Source organism: Oryctolagus cuniculus, chromosome 13 (assembly GCF_964237555.1).
Source record: "Oryctolagus cuniculus chromosome 13, mOryCun1.1, whole genome shotgun sequence".
NCBI classification, from domain to species: Eukaryota; Metazoa; Chordata; class Mammalia; order Lagomorpha; family Leporidae; genus Oryctolagus; species Oryctolagus cuniculus.
This window is the reverse complement of record NC_091444.1, coordinates 29,872,726-29,890,128: the sequence shown is the minus strand read 5'-3', so window position 1 is coordinate 29,890,128 and position 17,403 is coordinate 29,872,726. Positions and strand designations below refer to the sequence as shown.

The following is a 17,403-nucleotide window of genomic DNA, read 5'->3' as shown; positions in this document are numbered from 1 at the left end:
TGAGAAGGCAAGGATCCTATCTGATCCAATTTCTAGGTGTCTGAAATCGTACAATACATATGTCAAAGCTTATAATCAGATGTCAACAAGAAAATAAACACGTGAGACTCTGCTATAGAATTTATGGTACTGAAGTACTTTTGGCTATGCAGTTTAGAGAACGACCCCCTAGTAATTATTGTCAGTTCCTAAAAGAAACCTAATCTGTCAACTTTCTTACAGGGAACAAGCCATCAAGCCCACCTGTTTGGGTTAGAACCATTCACAACATACTACATCGGTATTGTGGCCGCCAACAGCGCAGGAGAAGTTTCAAGCCCCTGGACTCTGATTCAAACCCTAGAGTCTTCGCCAAGAGGACTGAGCAACTTGACAGTGGAACAGAAAGAGAACGGCCGGGCATTGCTACTACAGTGGTCAGAGCCTATGAGAACCAATGGGGTGATTAAGGTAATGTCTACCATGCACATTAAATCATGTTTGGTGTTCTTCCGATAAATAGATGAGTCCTGACATGCCATCAGGTCACTGTGGGAAAACTCCCTTCACAGCCCGTTTAATTCTCTCTGATGGCCCCTCCAGGCTCTTAATCATAGATCAGAACAAAACTATCTTGGATGTGTGTGTGCTTTGCTTCCTATGAATCCAACACTGGGCTGAATGCTCTCCGTGGATTATCTCATGCAAACCTCCCATCAGCCCTATTGAAGCATGTAAAGGCTAAATAACAGCCCAAGCTCACATTGTAAATGATCAGGTTGGGATTTGAAGGCAGAAATTCAGACCAGCACTGAACTTTAAATGTCTGTGTTCTTACTGGCTCCTCAATCATCCTCCTCAGTTATCTGCATAATCCTTGCATGGTTGGCCCTTTGAACAGAGCTCTCTAAGCAAGACAACACGTCTGCTAACTGCCCCACCCGCTTAGGTGGCCATGAGGAAGAGTCTTCTCAGTGTCACACCTATATCCCAGGCTTCATCAGCCTGTGAGTACAAAGGAAGTTGCATCTCCATTTGTCGCCCACATCTGATGCTTTGAACCATCACTTGCAGGAAAGCTAGCTCTGCACTCCCTTTCTGACGTTCAACTGAGGTGTGGAAACTCACCTGTCAGTCTCTGCTGTGCCTCAGCCCCAGCCTCTTCTGGCCTTGGGCCACTCTTTAGACCTTCCCCGTGGTCTCCCTCTGGGACTGCAGAATCTCCAACCTGCAGCTGCTGTAGTCTCTTCCTGCCCCTCTCTCAATCCTTATTAAGATGGCAAAGACTCCCATGTTAATCCCAATCAGCACAGTTAAGCCTAAACTACTCCTTTTGCTAAGCGTTTCCCTGAACGACCTGTGAGAGGCATGGCAGTGCTTACGGTAACCAGACTTCACAAGCCCACATCTACCCTTATGTGGGCTGCCTGCCACCCTGCCTGGAGAAGTGGAGGCAAGCTCTGTCCACCAGGCTGCCTCCCTGAGCCAGAGGCCAGAATGCCCCAACCCTGGGGCAAGAGACTTGCACCTTAGGATCCATGACCTTGAAATCCAAACCTGCATCTCATATAGAAGAGCCTAGATTTGAGTTCAGGCTTCACTTTCAATACCAGCTCCCTACTAATACCTTGGAAGGCAACTGGTGATGACTTGGGTGGGTGGTCCTTGCCATCCACATGGGTGACCTGGATTGAGTTCCTAGCTCCTGGACATTTGAGGAGAGACAAGAAGGAAGACCTGTCTTTCTGTCTGTCTCGTTCTGTCTCTCTGCTTTTCAAATCAGTAATTTAAATTTTTAAAATATCAAATCACAGCCCTAGAGCCCTGATCTGGGAAAAGAGCCCCTCCGCTCACATCCACCAACGCTCCTCCTTGTGTTTTGTCCCATCTCAGCGTCTGCTTCTTCCTAGTATGATTGACAAGAGGAATATTGACTCCTCATACCTTCATTTACATCTCACCAAATATTTATTGAGCTTCTACTAAGTTCCATGCACCTATTCAAGTGAACAAGACAGGCAAGGTCTCTTCTGTCACAGACCTTATGTGTGTATGAATAAGTGTGTGGGAGTATATGAATGGTGGGGCAAATGATAAGCTTGTAAATAAACAAGGACATTTCAGAGAGTGGTGAATGCTATAAAGAAAATTAAATAGAATAATGTAATTATGCCTGCTCAGGCTATTTTAGAATGGATAATCATTTGAATTGAGTTGACATTTGAGCTGAGCCCTGAATGACAAGACAGAGTTAGTCATGTCAAGATATGAGAACAAAATGTTCCAGACAAAGTGAACATCAAGTGCAAGGCCTGAAGCCAGGAATGAACTTGATGTACTCAAGGAAAGGGAAGAAAGCTAGTGTGGATGATGCACAGCAGGGGAGAGAAAGCTGGCACTAGAAGAGACCAGTCGAAGGCAGGTTGTGCCCAACCTTGAGGGCAGCGCCAGAGTTTGGAATTTGTTCCAAGGGCAATGAAAAATTAGTGAAGTCTTTAAGCAAACGAATTACATGATCAAATGTTTTTAAAAAAATTATTTTGACTGCTGTATGGAAAATGGTCTAGAAAGAGACAAATAGAATTTGGAAGCCACTGAAGAATTCAGGGTAGAATTGATGATGGCTCACATGGGAGTGGCAATTGGGAAGCTGAGAAATAGGGGTGAATTGGAGATGTATTTAGAAATATGAAAGAAAAGGAACATGTCAAGATGACTTGTGGAATGTGGCCTTGAGCCATTAACTAGGAAAAAAAGGTTGGAGGATGAACAGGTTTGATGGATCAAATAGGCAGTTGGATGGCCTGCAAGAGGCTATCACTGAGATACCTATTGGGAATCATTGTGAGATAGACGGTATTTATACCCACCTGGCTGGAAGACATCAGTCATGGAGAAACTGTAGCCAAGCCCTGGGACAGACTGGAACTTGGAGGTCAAGAGGAAGAAGAGAACAAGCAAGGGAGATGGAAAGAGGCAAGTGACGGAGAAGGAAAAGGGGTGGGGGGGGGAGGGCGGAGTATCCCAAAAAGTGAAAAGAAAATATGCCCAGTGCTGCTGGGATAAATAAGGCAGTGACCTGGATTTGGGAAAGAGATCACTGTGATCTAGACAAAAGGATCGGGTGATAGAATGGTGGGCGGGATGGCTTGAGGAGAGAATGCCAAGTGAGAGAACATGGATGGCAACTCATTGAAGCAGCTTACAGGGAAGCCAAAGCAGAGAAATGGGGCAGCAGCTAGAGGACTGTGGTGTATCCAGCAGTTTTATTTAAAAATCAATGAAAAGGCCAGGTGTCTGGACTTGCAGTTGAAAATGGCAGGTCCCACCTTAGAATGCCTGGGTTCCGCACCACCTCCAGCTCCTGATTCCAGCTTCCTGCTATTGTGCACCCTGAGAGGCAACAAAAGCTTGTGTAGTGGGTTCCTTCTACCCACCTGGAAGACCTGCTTTGAGTCCCCAACTCCTGGCTTTGGGTCAGTCCAGCCATTCCAGGCATTTGGGGAGTGAACCAGCAAACGAGAGCTCTATTTCTCTTACTGCTTCTCAAACAAAAATATAAATAACTTTAATAGATCAATGAAGGATATGAGAATACTTTTAGAAACAAAGGGAAATAAGCAGTAAAAGGAGATGAATCAGTGATGCAGAGGGCAGGGGCAATAATTATGGACAGGAAGTCTTTAGGAGGGAGGAAGGGAATGGTACAGGGCTTTAATACAGGCAGAGATGCCTCATCTGTAGGGAAAGGAAGAAAGGAAAATAGTGTAAGTCCAGATTCACATGAAAATAGTGGTAATAATATATAATATGAAAACATTCATTTCCACCAGCTTCTGTTTCTCCATGAAATCGGTGGTTATGTCAACATCCCACTGTGAGGGAGGGAAGAGGGTGTTGGCAATTAGTGGGGAAAGGAGAAGATATGAAATAATCACCTTGGAAAACGAGAGAGCAAACACATGGGAGAATAGAATAGGATTACAAATTGGCAATCGCCTATTTAAAAACTACAGTAAGAAGAAATTTAAAAAGAGACCAGTCAGCCTGTTTGAGTGTGTTTTTTTTTTTTTTTCCTCCAAACCAATTCAGAGCCTGGGTGTAGAGGGAGAGCTGACTTTAATGCTATTTAGATCTGTCAAGTGAATATGAGGGGCAGCAAGGGGTGCCAGGGAGTCACAGATGCTTACAAATTGATTATGTGGTATAACCTCCCTTCAGAAAATATACCCCTCACACCTCCCCAGGAACCCCTCTAAGAAAAGCACACCAAACTACAGTAATCTAATATAAATCAATTTCTAGAAGTCTGGTATATTTAATCCTAAATAATATTACAATATATTAACAATCCAGTCTAAGTTAAGCTTCCCGAGGAGCCTCCCACATAGGGAACGTTCTGTGCTAGATGTGTTTCCAAGGGATTCTGCAGTGTGCCTGTCTTCTGAGAGGAGCCACGGCAGGGAGTCATCCACAGGCGTGTGTCCTGTCTCCCGGATGCTGTGAGAGGGAAAAGCGGGGGAAACCAGAGCTCCAAATCATCTTCATCCAAATTAAGTTGTGTCCTGTCTTTCCAAAAAAGCAATGAATAATACAGAGATGGAACTTACTCTACATCTGTTTAAGGGATGTTTGGTGGTTGTCCCCAGAGCAAAAAAATACTTCGCAACAAAGCAGCAATCAATTCTTCTATAGGATGCAAGAGAAGTATATTTTCCATCTGTTAGTCCTTGAAGTTTATATATGTGGATATACAAGGATGTTTCAAAATGTTCATGGAAAACTGGAATCAAAAGTTAATGTGTCCTTCCCATAAACTCCTGGGGCTCCCTCCTATATACATGTATGTATATATGTTATCTATACATGTAATGTATATCCACACACATTGTCAGCCTCAGCAACCCGTAACAATAAATGATTCAGCATTAAATTCCATTCCCCAGAAAAGGCCAGAGAAGATAGACAGTGTAGATAGATCCTGTTCACACTAGTCAGGATGAAATCAGAAGCATGAAGGACCCATAAGGTAGCAGGTTTGAATTTAATTCTCTGCTTCAACAAAATCAAAGTAGAGGAAAACTCATGAGTACTATTTAAGTCAAAGAATCAGATTCAAAAGCCCTGAGTTTTTAGATAAATACTTTCATATAGTGTCCAACCATTTTTTTTTTTTGAAAGGCAAAGAAAAACATTGTTCCTCTTCCTAGGACCCTATGCAAGATGGAAAAGACAGCAGTCTCAAAATTAGTATCAAATACTTCTTCTCAGTTAGGGACATCAAGATAGGGAACAGGGGCAGGGCATGGGGTGAGAGGTTCAAAATGGACTAAAGCCACACCAAGGCATCGTGTGCCATGAACTGTTCCCTCTCTTCTATTCTTCCTCCAGACATACAGCATCTTCAGTGATGGTCTGCTGGAGTACTCGGGCTTGAATCGCCAGTTTCTTTTCCGCCGCCTGGCTCCTTTCACGCTCTACACACTAACCCTGGAGGCGTGCACCAGTGCAGGCTGTGCACACTCAGTGCCCCAGCCTCTGTGGACCCAGCAAGCCGCTCCAGATGCCCAGTTGGCTCCTACGGTGCAGGCTGTGACATCCACCAGCGTGGTGCTGCGCTGGTCCAAGCCTGTTAACCCAAATGGAAACATAATTCGCTATGAAGTGATTCGCAGATGCTTCAAGGAGAAAGCTTGGGGGAATCAGACAATGCAGGCCGATGAGAAAATTGTTTTCACAGAATATAATACTGAAAGGAATCCGTTTCTCTATGAGGACACAGGTTTGCAGCCATGGATACAGTGTGAGTACAAGATCTGCACTTGGAATTCAGCAGGGCATACCTGTAGCTCCTGGAGTGCAGTAAGGACGTTGCAAGCACCCCCAGAAGGACTCTCTCCACCTGAGATCTCCTACATATCTGTGAGCCCCCCAAAACTACTGATTTCCTGGACTCCTCCAGAGCACTCGAATGGTATCCTGCAGTCCTACAGGCTTCAAAGGAATGCTGTGCTGCATCCTTTCAGCTTTGATGCCGTGACATTGAATTACACTGATGAAGACCTGCTTCCTTTTTCTACCTACAGTTATGCAGTCCTCGCTTGCACGAGCGGAGGCTGCTCCACCAGCAAACCCAGCAACATCACGACTCTGGAGGCTGCCCCTTCAGGAGTCAGCCCTCCAATTCTTTGGACCATCAGTGCCAGTCAGATAAATGCATCTTGGTCACCACCATCAATTCAGAATGGAAAGGTCACTGAATACTTGCTTAGATGTGATGGGAGGGAGTACCTTGCTGGGCAAGGCCTATCCCTACTGGTTTCCCACCTGCAGCCTTATACTCAATACAATTTCTCTCTTGTAGCCTGCACCAATGGAGGTTGCACAGCAAGTGAGCCAAACTCTGCCAGGACCATGGAGGCCCCACCAGAGGACATGGATCCCCCAACATTGCAAGTCACAGGCTCAGAATCGATAGAAATCACCTGGAAACCTCCAAGAAGCCCAAATGGCCAGATCAGAAGTTACGAACTTAGGCGGGATGGAACCCTTGTATATAGTGGCCTAGAGACTCGCTATCATGATTTTACTCTCACTCCAGGTGTGGAGTATGGCTACACAGTGACTGCCAACAACGGCCAAGGAGGGATCTTGAGTTCGCTTGTCAAAGATCGAACTAGCCCCTCAGCACCCTCTGGGATGGAACGTCCAAAACTGCAGGCAAGGGGACCTCAGGAGATCTTAGTGAATTGGGACCCTCCCATTAGGGCAAATGGTGATATCGTCAACTATACCCTGTTCATCCGGGAGCTGTTTGAAAGAGAAACAAAAACTGTGCACATAAACACAACTCATAATTCTTTTGGTGCACAGTCATTTGTAGTAAAGCAACTGAAGCCATTTCACAGGTAGGTAGCTGTCTGGGTGTTGTTCTGAAAGCAAGTTACTGTCCTTGCTACTGGGTAAACCCTCTATCAGTTCTACTGATGACTGTAAACATAAGATGCATGATATCCCCAACCTCCAGCCACTTACCCATCCATAGTGGTTGCTTGCATAATCTCTACAGAGTATATAAAGAGAATCGAAAATGAATCTTGATGTGAATGGAAGGGGAGAGGGAGTGGGAAAGGGGAGGGTTGTGGGTGGGAGGGACGTTATGGGAGGGAAGCCATTGTAATCCATAAGCTGTACTTTGGAAATTTATATTCATTAAATAAAAGTTTAAAAAAAGGAAAAAAAAAAAGAATCCTGTAAGCAATGTTTGCAGAGTCAGTGTTTCAGAAACATTGGCTCATTGCAGTATTGGGACAATTAGTGCAGAGCTGGTGTCAGTTCCCTAAATCTGTTTTTTCTTGAACACCTGCAGCCCTTGGATAGTTCTGAGAAGCCCAGTAGGGTCAATCTGACCCAAGCTGTAAGCAAATGAAGTACTAATTTAAAGTACAAAAAGTATGCCAATCAATGAGAGCTATTATCAGCCAGACTTGATTGGACTGAAACAAAATGTGTCTGAGAGGGAAGAGTCCCTCTTGTCAACCCAGCACTTCTTCCAGGAACAATGAGGCTCCTCGGCCCCCACAGGACTCCCTGAACCCTGCTTTCCTGGTTTCTCACATGGTGCCATGTTGCTAGCTCATGTTTTCTTCAAGGTTCCATCTGGGCTCTGGAACATGCGTGGAAGTGAATTGCTTTCCACACAAAGGAATCTTACCCTCAGCCCTCTTCCCCTAGCTTAAAGAATGGCTTGGCATTTTTCCCCATCACATTTTAAGTAACTTACATCTGCAGAGAGAAGAGTAATAAAAGACGTTTTATGCTTAAAATTTAGTAAAATGAGCGGAGCCACTTAAAAAATTAAAGGCTGAAAGAATGTTGATTTCCAAGCAGCACAGGTAAAATCCAGTGATTATTGTTATCTACTGATATGTAGATTTGATCCTTCCTGTAATTATCTCTGATATATAGTGCTGTTTAAATGAAACATTTATGGTCTTATGCATCTACTCATTACTGTTATTTAGGGTCGAATTAAATATTAAACAGTAATTAAAACTTCCTCAGGTATCACCCATAGCTAATCCACATGCTATGTGAGCTGGCTTTTATCTTACACTAATTCAAGGCATAAAAAGTCCACTCTGGCTGCAGAGCTACATTTTATACTAGTTTCTTCTTGACCTGTTTCAAAAATCATATCAATTTGATCCCCCTTGAAACTCTTATTCAAGAAGATTTCTAGAAAATAAAAATATTTTCTAGAGATGAGAAAGGCACTTTCCCCAGGCTAGGGAGAAAAAAAAATACCAGTTCAATTCATTTGATAAACTTAGCAGTGATATTAAAGGGTGCACCAAGATCTCTACATTATCAACTCTGATTGAGGCAGTAAGTGACACTGATAACGCAAAACAAGATATCATTTCTATGTGCAGTTGGGGCTCATGTTGTTTTTTAGTTTGTTTCTTTTTTTTTTTTTCTCCTAGCCTGTTCATGTTTACTAAATACTAACAATTTCTGTGTCTTCCTTTGGGCACCCCTAGCTGATTAGTGGTAAGAAGTAGCCTGGGAATGTCGTAAGTGGCAGAAGTAATCTGACCCAGGATTTAAAACTACTACCATCAATCCAGAAAATGAGCCATCCCTATGCAGAAAAATCAAGACTGACTTTACAGAATGGCTTATGAGTCAGAACTGCCCTGCCAGCTATGGATTAGTTCACCAATAAATTAAGGGTGCCATCGAGGAGGAGGTGGGCACACAAGGAGAGGGCAAAGAGGAGAAAAAAAGAGACATGAAAGAAGTCACAAAGGAAAAGACAGTTATGATCAAGAAGCCAAAAAGTGAAACAGAAAACAGTGAGAGGAAAAAAAAACAACAGTGGTTAGATGAGCAAGGAGGGAAGGTAAAAAAGCAAGAAAAGGCTGGAACCAAAAGAAATGAAGAAGAAAGGAAGATAAAGGGTGCTTGATGATTGAGGGACAGTTAGGATGTCATAAAATCAGCAGAGACTGAGAACAAAGAAAAAAAGTGGTCATTGGCACCACAGGCACTTAGTCCTAACAAAAGCCCCTTTTGTTGGAAAGGAAAAGTCCCTGATATGTAAATAGACCTTCCCAAGTGGCGGGGACCAGCTATGAGGCAGCACATAATTGATTGGTTGAGTTTAACTGGATGGTGATAAGGTGTCTCCATGATGGATAATCTAGTGAGGAGCTGGGTTAACTTTGGCCCCTAAAGGTCTTTGTGTGGCATAAGAGCACCTGTTTTAAGATGTCGGGTATCAGGTGAAGGGATTTATTACTGCTGACACCTTCACTCCGTGATGTTTCTCCCTGACCTGGGAACATTCCTATCTGCAGAGGTAAGAGGAGTCCGGGACTGCTCAGCGTGATGCAGATACCCAAGGTGTGCATTCCTCATTGCTGTGTGAAGTAATTCTGCAGAGACCAGAATTCTCATGCTGGAGAGAAGCTTGGGCATTTGTTTATGCTATACAGTCTTATTTGGGAAAGAATTATGCCCACTCCTTTGAAACAGACAGGAATCTTTTCCTTTTGGTTTAGAAAGCCAGGAGGATTTAAAATGCTTAAAAACTTCCATGGAAGTATGATGTTATGATTCTTTAAAAGGGTTAGTTATAGATAAGAATAAATGTAAATATATGTCTTTAAAAAATACGCTTTGTCTTTTTAAAGATTCATCCCATGAAAATCAGTTTTGGTGCTGATCTGTAAATTCTGCCTTGTGTCCTGAAGGTATGAGGTACGCATTCAAGCCTGCACTGCCCAGGGCTGTGCATCAAGTGACTGGACATCTACGCAGACCCCTGAGATTGCACCTGTCATGCAGCTGCCTCCACATCTGGAGGTGCAGACGGCTCCAGGAGGCTTCCAGCCCATTATTTCCCTATGGTGGACAGGACCACTTGAGCCCAATGGGAAAGTGTTGTACTATGAATTGTACAGGAGACAAATAGCCACTCAGCCTGGAAAAGCCAAGCCTGTGCTAACCTATAATGGAAGCACAAGCTCCTTTTTGGATTTTGAACTGTTGCCTTTCACAGAGTATGAGTATCAGGTAAGAAATATCTATTATGAACAATTCAGGCTGAGATTGATCGTATGCACCCAGCAGCACCTGCCTGGAAAAACTGCTTGCAATTTGAAAAGCCACTTAAAGAAATGTGGGGCTTAAGGAGGGTAATAATATCCCTTAGCAATTTTTAAGCAGTAAACGAGGAAGGAAAGACCATGTTCCTTGTTTCTTTAATTGTCTTGAGCGGTATTATGCATGCTTGTGTTTCCTCTGTAGATTCCATGTGACATACTTGCATTACTTATTAATGAAGTGATTTCCACTATGGAGCATCCCTCTGTCAATGTTGCCTTGGTAGGAGTCACTCCTTGTTAAAGATCACTTTGGTATACAGGCATTTGTCATGGCGGTTAACATGCTACTTGGAATGACTGCATCCATATTAGAGAGCCTAGGTTCAAGTGCCAGCTCCACCCTGGATTCTAGCTTCCTACTAATGCACACCCTGGGAAACAGCAGGTGGTTGGGTCCTGGCCATCCATGTGGAAGACCCATATGGAGTTCCTGGCTCCTGGTTTTAGCATCAACCAGAAGCCATTGTAGGGGTTTGGGGAGTGAATCTGTAGATGGGACTTTTCTGTCTCTCTGCCTCTCAAGTAAATAACATAAATAATAGTAGTAATAGTAATAATATAATTAGAAAATTAAGGTTTTTTTTTAAAGTCACTTTGAAATAACTTATTAATTATAGCAACACAGAATAAAATAAAGTCTCATAGCAAATACCTCTGGCTTTTGCACTCCAGAAAGCTATGGAGTGTTGAGAAGAGTCTAGAGGAACACAACCAATCTGTCAATCTGTGCTTGAAAAAGAAGTATGTTTTGGATGAGGCTGGCCTAAAAATTGGAATTTTGAATATCCTTTCAAAGCCAGTAATTAAGAGTAATATTTGAAATAATATTCTGAAAATACTTTAAAATCCATAGAAGACATCTCTTGGGTTGTTTCCCTTCAAAATCAGTTTGCGTTCTTCCTATAAAAGCAATCTCCTCATTCCCCCATCCCCCACTCTCAGTGGTTCCCTCACCTTTTGCTCAGGTTCAATGAGTGTTTTAGCCCACAAGTCAGGCTGTCTGTCAGCCGAGAGCTTGGCAGGGGGACAGGATGGGGAGGGGGTGTGGATGGGTGACACATGAGCCACATTTAGCCCCTAAGTCTCACTTGGACCTAATCTTCAGCAGAGTGACTCAGAATTTTAAAAGGCAGAGGTGAGAAATCTTGACAAACCATCCATCGCTCAAGATCATGTATTTGGCACCACTTAGGATACCTGTGTCCCATATCTGCGTGTCTAGGTTCTAGTCCCATCTTCATTAGTGATTCCAGATCCTGCTAATGCACACCCTGGGCATCAGCAGGTGATAGCTCAAAGTATTTGGGTTCCTGTCACCCATGTGAGAGACCTGGATTGAGCTCCAGTGTCCTGAATTCATCCAGGTTAAAACCCAGCTCTTGCCAGCGTTTAGGGAGTAAACCAGCAGATGGAACATCTCTCTCTGTGTCTTCCAAATAAATTTTTAAAAATAAATAAATCACTATTTTACCTCAATCTAAAAATTTTTCTCATTCATCTCCAGTTGTCCTTTTGAATCCATATACTCCCAATAAAACCTCTTCTGCAGCCGCGCCGTGGCTCACTAGGCTAATCCTCCGCCTAGTGGCACCGGCACACCAGGTTCTAGTCTCGGTCGGGGCGCCGGATTCTGTCCTGGTTGCCCCTCTTCCAGGCCAGCTCTCTGCTGTGGCCCAGGAGTGCAGTGGAGGATGGCCCAAGTGCTTGGGCCCTGCACCCCATGGGAGACCAGAAGAAGCATCTGGCTCCTGGCTTCGGATCAGCGCCGTGCGCCGGCCGCAGCATGCCAGCCGCAGCAGCCATTGGAGGGTGAACCAACGGCAAAAAGGAAGACCTTTCTCTCTGTCTCTCTCTCTCACTGTCCACTCTGCCTGTCAAAAAAAAAAAAAAAAGAAAAAAAACTATTAAAAAAAAAAGCCTCCTCTGCTTAATTCAGGGTTTGCTCCTCTTGCTTGCAGTCAGAGGAAACTTGTTGATTGATACAAGCATTAAGCACCAGAAACAATGCTTAGAGAAATGTTCTGAAAAGGGAAACTGAGCCTTAAAAAGCTTATCATAACAAGAAACAATAAAATCACAAAGTCACCAGGAGTATAATGGTTAGAGGTAACATTGTAAGCATGAAAAGAGTATGTTTTAGAGCAATAATGTATGGGATAAAGTAACCAATAAAGTTAGCCAGGACTGAATATATAAATAGATTCTTGAGGAGCCAGGCTGTGGTGTAGCAGGTTAAGCCATGGCCTGCAGCACCAGCATCTCTTATGGGTACCTGTTAGAGTCCCAACTGCTCCACTTCTGCTCTGGCTTCCTGCTAATGGTCTGGGAAAGTGGTAGAAGGTGGCACAAGTGCTTGGGCCCCTGCACCCACATGGGAGACTCAGAAGAAGCTGCTGGCTTCTGGCTTCCGCCTGGCCCAACTCGAGTCTTTGTGGCCGTTTGGGGAGTGCACCAGCAGATGGAAGGTATGTCTGTCTGTCTATCTGTCTGACTCTCTCCCTAACTCTGCCTTTCAAATAAATAAATAAATATTTTAAATAAATAAATAATTTTTGAATGGTTCAGGGAAATACACAAATATAAATCCATAATGCCTCTTTGTCATTCCAAATCTAATAATCTCTTTATATTAAAAGATTTTTCTTGGTTTGGCACAACTCATTTGTCAATAAAGCCCAATCTAAACAGACTTCTGACTAGCATTTACTTATCCCACTTAAATATGAATATATGTTTTATGCATATATGTTATGTTTTATTACAAGATAGTTAACCAGGTCATGCTTGAGATATTGTGAAATAATACAGTATTTACATTTTAATTATAGTTCTAAAATCTAGAAAAAAATATTTTAAAACTTCCTCTCAGGCCCCCCAGAGTTTAGGATGAGGCCTGTGGTTCATGACATGAAGGAATAAAACATCTTTTGATGCACAGTTGGAAACAGAACACTGTTAGAAACAGCCAGGACCTGTATGGCTGTCTCTTCTTCCTTTCTCCTTATCTTTACTGAAGTCTGTCAAGTTACCAAAGACCCATCTGTTCTCACTGATGTGGTCTCCCTTATGAATAAAGCATACCTTTGTGAGAGATCTAGATGGAATCAACATGAAATCTTTGGCCCCAAATTAAACAAAAGGAAAGTACCTTAAGATAATAAAAGTAAGCCAGTGTTGTGGCTTCTTTGGCATGAGGTTTTGTCATTGGGTTAAATATTGGCTTCATGATCTGTGGATTTTTAGAGTAGTAAACTCCAAGCACATGTCTTATCTCCAGTATGATTTCAGCCCAGGGGCAAAGGGCAACCAGGAATCAAGGGAGGCACATTTCAGAGAGGGGCAAATAGAGAATCTCAGGCCGGGTTGTCTCTTTTAGCACTTTACTGTCAGCTATACAGCATATTCCTCCTTCGTATGTTTCACACCTAAATGAGAATTTTAATTTGATTTTTATAACAAATTGATCACAAATTTGCATTTATCAACCAATCCCAAGAAAAAACACAAATCTAGCCTATCAGCCCAAAGACCCAGTTTTTATGGAAAATGATGTTTTTAAAATTTATTTATTTTCTTTTTTAATATGAAAGGCAAGCAGAGATAGAGACAGACAGGTAGAGAGAGAGATCATTCAACCACTGATTAATTCCCCAAGTATCTGCAACAGTAAGGGCTGGGCCAGACTGAAGCCAGGAGACCAGGACTCCATCCAGCTCTGCCACAAGGGAGATCAAGCCCCAATCACTGAGCTATCACGACTGTTTTACATGGTGTGCTTTAGCAGGAAACTGGGATCACCAGGACTCCAAAGCAGGCATTCCAGTGTGGAATGTAGGCGTTCCATGTGGCATCTTTCATTTAAACTTTATTTATTTGAAAGGTAGGTAGAATGACAGAGAAAGAAGGAGATGGAGATAGAGAAATCTTCCATTTGCTGGGTCACTCCATAAATGGTTCCAATAGCCAGGGCTGGGCCAGGCCAAAGACAGGAGCCTAGAACTTCATTGGGGTCTCCCACATGGATAGCAAGAACTCAAGCACTTGAGCTGTCAACAGCTGCTTCCCAGGTTGCACACTAGCATGGAGAGGGATGGGAAGCAGAGACGGGGTTTCATCCTAGGGACTCTAAAATGAGATCTGGGAATCCCAAGTGATAGCATAACCTCTGTGTCACAAAGTTTGCCCTCAGGGGACTGCTGTGCACCATGTCCACCCCAGAGAGTGACACTGAAAAATACAGAGTTGGCCGGCACCGTGGCTCAATTGGCTAATCCTCCACCTGTGGCGCCGGCACCCCGGGGTTCTAGTCCTGGTTGGGGTGCCGGGTACTAGTCCCGGTTGCCCCTCTTCCAGTCCAGCTCTCTGCTGTGGCCAGGGAGTGCAGTGGAGGATGGCCCAAGTGCTTGGGCCCTGCACCCGCATGGGAGACCGGGAGGAAGCACCTGGCTCCTGGCTTCGGATCGGTGCAGCGCTGGCCGTGGCAGCCATTAGGGGAGTGAACAAATGGAAGAAGACCTTTCTCTCTGTCTCTCTCTCTCTCACTGTCTATAACTCTCTGTCTGTCTGTCTCTCTTTCTCTCACTGTCTAACTCTGCTTGTCAAAAAAAAAAAAAAAAAAAAGGAAAAAGAAAAGTACAGAATTAATGCCAAAATAAGCAAATTAAAATATTGGGCTTATTTAGCTTTTATAAGTGCTGGATCTATATGGACCCTGAGAACCATACATATATCATTTAGGATGTTATATATTAAGCTGATTCATTTCTCTGTCTTTTTTGCGATTTATTTATTTGAAAAGCAGAGCAACAGAGAGAGAGAGAGAGAGAGAGAAAGGGAGATTGAGAATTCTATTCCGTTTGTCACTCCCCAAATGGCTGCAACACCAAGATTGGCCAGGCCACAGCCAGGAGCCTGGCACTCCATCCTGGTCTCCCACATGGCTAGCAGAGGCCCAGACACTTGGGCTACCTTCAGCTGCCTTCCTAGGCACATCAGCAGAAAGCTGGATCAGAATCAGAACAGAATTCAAACTGGTGCTCCCACATGGGAGGCTGGTATCATAAGCAACAGTTTAAATGGCTGTGCCACAATGCCAGACACACAATCTATTCCCCTTTAATAAAAGAGCATCTTCTCTTTGACATGAATGTGCATTGCTCTCATATCCACTTGAGGGTCAATTCATCTCCAAGTCACCTTGGAAAAAGGAAGTTCCTTGTCCTACACACATCTGTTCATTCGGTGTCTGACGGTGACTTCACCCTTCTGCAGATCCTGCTTTTGGGGTAATCCACGTGTTTGTAGGGAGCTCAAATGAAGAACTGGGTGACTTCCCAGAGCTGGCAAAATTTTCACTAGAAGGGCAGTGGCACTCTGTGGTTGAGTAGGTGGCCATAGCTGGTGCACCCTGAGGGTGTCAGAGGTGGCCCAACACCACTGCCCTGTGCTGCCTGACATCACTATATTCATTTCTGTGTTTCTGTGAAGTCGTTGAAGGCAGCTGCTAACATTTAGTTATGTGAGAAGAACAAGACAGCATTCCCTAGTCTAAATTAATTCATCAGATCAGTTGGCCAGTGATCTGAAGGATCAAACTCTAAAGAATCAGCTTCACTAAATCCAGAAAGGCCTAAGGTATTAATAGCAAAAATTAGAAAGTGTCTTTGTCTGTTTCATGAGGATGGGTTGCTGCGTAGAGCCAAGTAGCGCAGAGTCCCATAAGAAAGCAAACGTGCTCTGAGATTCCAAATACCATTCAGTTTACCAAAAATCTAATGCCCAGGCAACTCTGTAGTGCATGTTTCATACAAAAATGAGATGCTTCTATCAAAACAAAACTCTTCCTGTGCCCAGAGCTTTTCCTTAAGCAGAGATTACAGGCATATTCGGTGCAGCAGAATGTTTACAAATCCAATAGGATTTTCCATGCAGACAATACTCCTTTCTGTCTCCAATCCTTTCAAAACGGGGCTGTCCTAATATGTACCCTAGAAACCTCCAGGTTCTATATGGGGCAGTTCCTAATTATTCAGCCAGCAAATTAAGACAATTGTCTGCCCACAGGCTTGGAGAGGGGCCTGGGTGTGAGTCTACTCCATAAGACATTTCACCGTTGACCTCCGGGGAGTGAACTGAGGCTAATGAGTAGCTCACAGTAATTGTGCATTCATATTCATACTCTCGCTTAAGGCAATGACTCACCACGGAGTTTGCCAGGGCCTGCCAGCTCCCCCTTTCACTGAATCATGCTGTCAGTGACTTAATTAGTTTTCATGAAACTTCTCTGCTTTGACAGATTTTTGCGAGAAGCACCCACGCACACTCAGGGCCTCTGAAGATTTTGGTGGCTGATGGCTGGGTGACTGAGAAGCTGCAGGTCAGCCCCAGAGGAAACCCCGTGACTCACGGCTGCAGGGGGGCCAATCGTGGGGGAGGCCGGTGCTGTGGGAGGCCACACAGGCAGCCATCTGACCACACTGTTCCCGCATGGAGGACAGAAGAAAGGGTGGCGAGAGAGACGTGGAAGGGGATCCCCACTCCATCTGCCAAAGGCAGCTGCTGGGGTCCACAGGAGGGTACCATGAGGATTTCCCCATGCCAATCCCTGTGAAAGCCTTTCCAACTGTAGATGACAAGCGAGAATGGGCAAGAAGAGACAGCAGCTTCTATTCACTACGCTGAATCCTTGAGCAAATTTATGTCTTTGGGCCTGTCTTTATTATCATTGTTATCATGACAGAATACCCCAGGTTGGGTGACTTCAACTTGTTTGTGACAGTTCTGACGGCTGAGAAGTCTAAGATCAAGGCAAGTGCAGAGCAAGTGTATGGTGAGGGTTCACTTGCTCGTGTGTGGACAGCTGTCTTCTCATTGTCCCTTCATAAGACAGATAGAAGGGAAGTGTGGAAGGAAGAGAGGGAGGTCACTGTAGTCCCTTTTTCATTTTATAAGGATGCTAAACCCATTCATGCAGTCTCCTCCCCAAAGCTCCCTCACCCCCTGTTGTCGCCACAGGAACTAGGTTCAGCATATAAATCAGGGAATATGAACATTTAGCCCATCACACTCACCTAAAGGAGCTCCCTCCAGTTGTAGATTCTTTAAAAGAAAAAAAAAAGATTTATTATTTTTTATTTGAAAGGTAGATTACAGAAAGAAAGGGAGAGAGAAGTCTTCCATCCACTGGTTCACTCCCCAAATGGCCACAATGGCCAGGGCTGGGCCAGGCCAAAGCCAGGAGTCAGGAGCTTCC

General features: G+C 44.0%; 1 protein-coding gene across 4 annotated transcripts in view; it reads left to right on the top strand.

The window, feature by feature from the left end:
* Positions 1-17,403, top strand: part of USH2A (usherin) — an 848,241-nt gene that overhangs the window by 778,472 nt on the left and 52,366 nt on the right. For 3 of the 4 annotated variants that reach the window (XM_070055318.1, XM_008268426.4, XM_070055317.1), the window contains exons 62-64: positions 223-450; positions 5,371-6,887; positions 9,738-10,059. In XM_070055318.1, coding sequence (XP_069911419.1) covers positions 223-450; positions 5,371-6,887; positions 9,738-10,059 — 2,067 coding nt within the window. Of the gene's footprint in view, positions 1-222; positions 451-5,370; positions 6,888-9,737; positions 10,060-17,403 lie in introns of those variants that run through there. The other variant, XM_070055319.1, reaches the window with a different exon arrangement.